At 32.9% G+C, this 6,178-nt stretch overlaps 1 protein-coding gene across 1 annotated transcript in view; it reads right to left on the bottom strand.

Annotated features, from left to right (window-relative positions):
* LOC106474339 overlaps positions 1 to 5,629 on the bottom strand; it is a 23,589-nt gene extending 17,960 nt beyond the window's left edge. Inside the window, exon 1 of the mRNA XM_013935030.2 lies at positions 2,308 to 5,629. Within this exon, the coding sequence (XP_013790484.1) occupies positions 2,308 to 5,402 (3,095 nt within the window). The 5' untranslated portion in view covers positions 5,403 to 5,629. The remainder of the gene's footprint in view (positions 1 to 2,307) is intronic.
* Between the last annotated feature and the right edge of the window lie 549 nt (positions 5,630 to 6,178).

Genomic DNA, 6,178 nt, shown 5'->3' with positions numbered 1-6,178 from the left:
AACGAACTTCACGAAGCGAAAGAAAGATCTACTAGATATTAATTAAATTATAAATATATCGATTCATACGAATAGGACTGAAAAATTAAATTTTTTTCTGAAAAGGTGGTATCAATTTCATGTTGTTTTTACCTAAAACTAACAGCCACTTCAAGGCTAGTAAATACAAAACTACTTCGTATAAAATGTTTTACTTTCGTTATTTACAAAAAAAACAAACAACCTTATGCTACTTTAAATGCATGTATATTATACTTTACTTGCCCATCTATCTATATGTATAATAAGCTATTTCTTTCTCCTTTCTGCTTATATTTCGGGCATTTACAAGCGTTAAAGTGCTTGAAAATGGCAAGTGAGCAGTTATGTGCAGCCATGGTATAATACCCCATAAAATGTCTATAAAGTACATTTACGAAATCTTTAAAAAACCTTCCCTATATTCTAAGTTTAATAGTTAAACGAATGCCAACGACAGAAAAAAATAACTATATACAGACAGACAAATAAACATACATTTCCCAGCTCAGTATGCCATTAGAATGTCAGGCTGAAATGTTATTTGTGTTCAGTACATGAAACTCGGGGCTTTACTCGGGGCAGTGACTTGTGACAGATTTAAAGATAGTTCTGCAATGCCATTTTACCCCATTCTCACTTTAAATCCGTTATAATCTTGTTTACAGACTTGTCATAAAAACATCTACACTCAAGCATGACTTTCATCACATCTCTTAAGCCTAACAAGACCTCTTACTTAGGCGTTTTATACCTCAAATTTCCAAGGCATACATATATAAGAATTATGAACACAGCATCCTCTCTTTCTCCTTTTTTATTTCTTCTACATTTTGTCAGAAGCACATTCCTAGCCAGTTCATAAAAACTACTTAAATATTGACTAATATTTTTGGACAGTACGTAGAAATTATCGGTATAGCCTTGGAATCCCGTCAAACAGCTGAGACTGACCTCAAAAACAAACACCAACTTTACTCACCAGTTCTGCTACCATACTTTATACTCGTTGTTCGTGGTTGAAAGAGAAATATCACATAGTAAAAGAAAGACAATTCTGTTCACACAAATACTCAAGGTATACAATATAAAGTGTTATTAAAATCATTTTTCAGACTTTTATACTTCCATATTAGCCCTCAAGTTACAGACTTATGCCGCTTATTCCGAAAGAACTCGCATATTGCACCATAATAAGTAATTTTTTTATTGTTGTCTGTGGGAAGATTCATTGTAAAAACTGGCCCAAAACGTTAGGTAAAATTACTCAATTGTGTAAAGAAAACTTTAGCAGTAATTAATAGGATAAGCTTCCAATATGAACGATATTTTTTTCTAAATTTCTTGTGGGACTCGTATGTCTTATTAGGGACCCTCTAAACAAGTAAAATCACAGATCAACAAGCAATTTGGTGCACAAATATTTCAGAAATATGTTTTTTAAAACTACTTAATTCCAGTGTCTCCATCGGGAATTTTATGGTTAACTTCTATGTGATGATACTGCCGTGTTCCTTATTGGGTAGAGTTGAAGGATCGTGACATCAGCATCATAGGTGTAAAATATTTCCTGATGTTCAGTTACTACTGCAAAAATTTATCTAATCGCAACTGTTCTTAGAATTATTACATTCAAATATTATGGATGTAAAAATAGTTTACTTAATTTTTTTTCCTCTTGTGGCTTTGGTGTGTGTTGAATATGGGGGACAGAACCATTATGGAATCAACACCATTTCAAAATGGAGTATGCTAGTAAGACTACATTAAAATGTTAGTCATCATAATATTGTGTTTTAATTATTAAAGAAGACGGATGATTAAAAAGACAAGAATTAAAATATTATCCAGTGAGGCAGAGTGAATAATATAATATTTACTGAAGACGTTGCGTGTAGGATTAATCTTTTAAAATATATGAACGAATGCATAAGTATTACAGTATTTCCTTGTTGATGAGAAACAAACATACAAGATAAAAATTAAGCTTATTCCAATTTCTTGAACGGTCATCTTAACTCCACTACTAATTCCAGTTAGAACTTTTAAACTTAAGTTTTAAAAGAAAAAAAAAGTAAAAATTGGTAACAGCATATTTACATCTTTTGAAAGACGAGAAAGAAGAACGAAAAAACAATTTTTATTCTCGCCAGGACAGTTTGATTTAATAAGAAGGTCATAATGTTATTTCTATCAATATAAAATATAAACAAAAATAGATTTGTAAAATATCTTCTGTTATGCAACAGAACAAATAAAAAAAAAATCTTGCATAACTTTCTTACTTACATATTATCGCATTCTTCTTTGTTATTGTCAGTACTTTCTATTTGTGAACATGGTACCAAATCTAGTTCTTTTTTAACACATTCTGGTGAAAGTCTTTCATATGAATGAGATTTATTACTCTGACAGGTGAAGGATGAGGCTTCCGGAAAGGTTTCAGAATAGCATTTGATTGCTTTTATTTTTGTATCGCCACCTACGTATATTTCATTTACTGATATTATGTCTTGGTCATCTGAGGCCTTATTTGCACTTTGTGTTGTAACATGAGGAGTATTTTTCAATCTTTCACAATTGGCATTAATCGTCTCTTTTGTTAAAGATAATATTACTTCTTCAAGACCTTTGGGTTTCTTAGTAATCACATTGTTACTAGATGACTTCTCTTCTTTGTCACTGGTGAAGTTCCCTTTAGCTACCTCCTCTGCTAGTGGAATATCTACTACATGGTGTTCCTCAGGTACAATTGAAGTCTGTCTGGTTTTGCTGGGATATTTGTCCCTTTCTTCATTGATAAATATGGCAGCAGTGTTAATGTTTCTATGTTTTACAGTTTCATGAATTTCTTGGCTGTTTTTGTTGTCCTCTAAAATCCATTTTTCACTAACAGGCTCTTCAGTAATTTCTTGTATATTGTTAGTTTTGTTCACATTTCTCTGAAATACTGAAGGCGTGTCCAGCACTGATTTAGCTTTGGCCTTGAGAGTACATCGTTCTATAGTTTCATGAGCAATAACTTGATTGTCTTCACTGCAATCTAAGGTGGTGTTTGACATTTTCTCCAGTGAAGGTGCATCTTCAGCTGAAGTATGCTTATCATATATTGCTGACTTTCTTTGAACGATAGAGTTTGACCTGACTCCAACTTCATCTGTATTATTCAAAGAAGTTAAGTCACCGACATGGTGAGATTTTGCCTCGCACACGTTGCTTTTGATATGTTGATCTACTATTGTTTCCTTATTATTGCTGTCTTTTTGCTGTAGTATCTCAGTTTCTTGGAGAGTTTCGACTCCACTAAAATCATTTTCAGTTTCAAAATACATTTCTTTCTCACGCACAGAACTGCGAATACTAAGATTGTCTGAATTGTCAATATTTTCAGAATTACCTTTTTCTAAAGCTTTCACTGGTTCAGTTTTAAGACTAATGTCTTTAACAGCAGAAGTAGTGCCATTCATGTCATTATTATTATTCGCTAATAAAATCCCACTTTCAGCTGGTTCTTGAGAGTGCAATGTGTCTAAAAACTTAGATGTTTTATTTGTGCTTTTTTCTGAAACACTGTTCAGTGTATTTGATAATTCAAGGCAGTTTGTGTGTACACGAGTGGTTTCAGAATCGCCTGAACAACATTCCGTTACTTTATTAGTAGTGCTAAAATTATGATAGTCTTCAATATATATATTGTTTCTTCTACATGAAGCTCTTGTTTTTAATATCCTAGTAGGAATAGATCCTGATATTCTTCGCTTGTACGGTTTCCGTTTTCTTGGCTGCATTGTCTTTATTTGGTTTCCACCAATAGACTCTTTTTTCAATCCTCTTCTCCGATATCTTCCAAGTTTTCTCTTTTTAGACAGTGGTTTATGTTGAGAACATTCCTTTGGAGGTAGGAAAAACATGTCATCATCATCAGGGGATCTTATATAGGGATTAAGAACTGCTCGTAAATTTAAAAATTCATTTTCGTCAAATCCATATTCATTGCAGAACTCTACAAGAAGGCTTTTTTCCCTCGCAGAAGGTTCATGGAAATTAATATCTTCTTCCACATTGAGGTTAGTTTGAACAACTGAATCAATTATATCGTTAATCACATCTTTAACCACTTCATCAACGTTGTTATGAGCGGAACAGTCAGGTGATTGGGATTTTAGATTTCTTTTCTTCCTTTTTATTTGTATATTTTGACCTTGTTCATCAGAGCAAGATTTTTTGAATGACTCATTTCCTGGCCCATCTAGTTTTCGTTTAGTGGATTTTCTTTTGAAGCGTTTGCATGTCACGGATGAAATAAAGTTATCGTAAATACTCGTATAGACAGACAATGGTGATACCTTTTTGACTTTTGTAAAGCTGTGGTTAACACTTTGTGACGGAAAGTAATCACTTCGACTATTTGGTTGCTTTAGTACTGAACTAACCTTTTTATTGCGATTAGTTACTTTTGGAATTTGACATTTGTACGAAGATTTAGCTCTCTTTAGCTCTATAGAACTGGCAGGGAACTGTCCATGTTCATCTTCCAAAGACTGTCTTGTTTTCATTTGTTTTCTTGGACTGGAACGGCTAAGTCGATTATTGTCTTCAGATGATGAAAGACAGAGAGATTGTTCGTATTCCTTTATGTCACTGTTTGACTTTTTTTCTTTACCATTTGTACTAAGTGAGACAGTTAAGCTATCACTCTTTTGTTTTAAAATTCGACATTTTCCAGTAGGAAGTAACTTTCTTTGGACAGAGCAGGATGTTCTCTCAGATTTTCTAGATTTAATTAGTAGTTTTGTTGTGCTTCCTTTAGAAATAACCACGAAACCTTTATTTGGCTTTCTCGAATACTTCGAGCATGCTTCTGATTCCTTGAAACAATTATTGCCCAAATTTTGCCATCTCTTTTGAAGTCCATTCACCTGTTTTCCCTTTTTCATTTGTTTAGGACAATATTTTAAGGACTTAGTAGTCGTTGTTTTTTTGTTTTCTCCTCTGTTTCGTTTGTTAATTATATGTTTTTTTAAATGTTTCCATCTTTTAGGCACCATAGAAGGGTAGTAAGGAAGAGTATAGTCTTTTTTATTTCCACCGTAATCTGGATCCGTAGTATTCAAATGAATTTCTGAAGTTCCTGAGTTATCAATTAAAGTAGAAACATTGAAATCTGAAGGCTTATTTATAGGACCTTCTTCGCACGGTTGTGTTTTGGAATTATTACTGCTAGGAATTTCTAGTTGACACTCTTTTAAATTTGTATTTTCGTGGTCCTCAATCAGCGGTTGCTGGACCATGGTTATTGCGTTGTTTTCTGTCATATAATTTGGTAACTTAGGCACAACAACACAGCAATATTTAGTATCTGCAGGACTGCTAGAACCAGGCATAACGTGGTTTCCACCATAAAGATCTTCATAAGATCCACGTGGGGAGCACGCAGTTAAAATACTGGAAACACATAATTTGCATATAACTTAATCTGCTCATTGGTTGTACTGAGAAAATACTCTTAATAGTTCACAGTTGCATAAAGTCGAAGAAAAAAATGATCAAATGGATTTTCCTCCCGAAAAGCTTCTTTTTTTTCAGCGATGATGGCAGTTGTTAGACTGAAAGAAAAAAATAATTTATTTGAAGTCTAAACGTGTATAAACATATAATGATGATCTGAATACATGTTATTTAAGTTTGTATAACTTTAGAAATTCTGCAGTAATTAACTTTAATAAGACAAAATGAGTAGGGTTTGGGAAAACGGCGTTAGTTGGTTTCTTTCGTTTTGACTGGTAGTAATACAGTGTTAGAAGCTGCTCTTGTATAGGCAGAAAAGTGCAGAATTTTCCATTTGGCTGCGAACAGTTTTATCTAAAAATTTTGATATACGTTTGGTTAATAGGAGAGCATTACACTTTTGTATATATTTGACTTGTTTATTTCTTCAAGAAAAGTGATAAGGTGTCTGGAAAAATACAGAATAAAAGAAAAAGAAGTATTTAAATGCACTTCCTTATTCATTTTACCAATTCTGCTTTATAATCCTTTCTGGATTTACCAAATTACGTATACTGGTTACTATACAGTATTATAAAAAGTAAAAAAAAACCCTTAAATTTCCTAAACAACACTAAACGAAATATGCTTTCTACTACAGTAAAAACGCTCG

Source organism: Limulus polyphemus, unplaced genomic scaffold, assembly GCF_000517525.1.
Source record: "Limulus polyphemus unplaced genomic scaffold, Limulus_polyphemus-2.1.2 Scaffold7092, whole genome shotgun sequence".
Taxonomy (NCBI): Eukaryota; Metazoa; Arthropoda; class Merostomata; order Xiphosura; family Limulidae; genus Limulus; species Limulus polyphemus.
The sequence above is the reverse complement of the archived record's forward strand: the minus strand, read 5'-3'. Positions and strand labels throughout refer to the sequence as shown.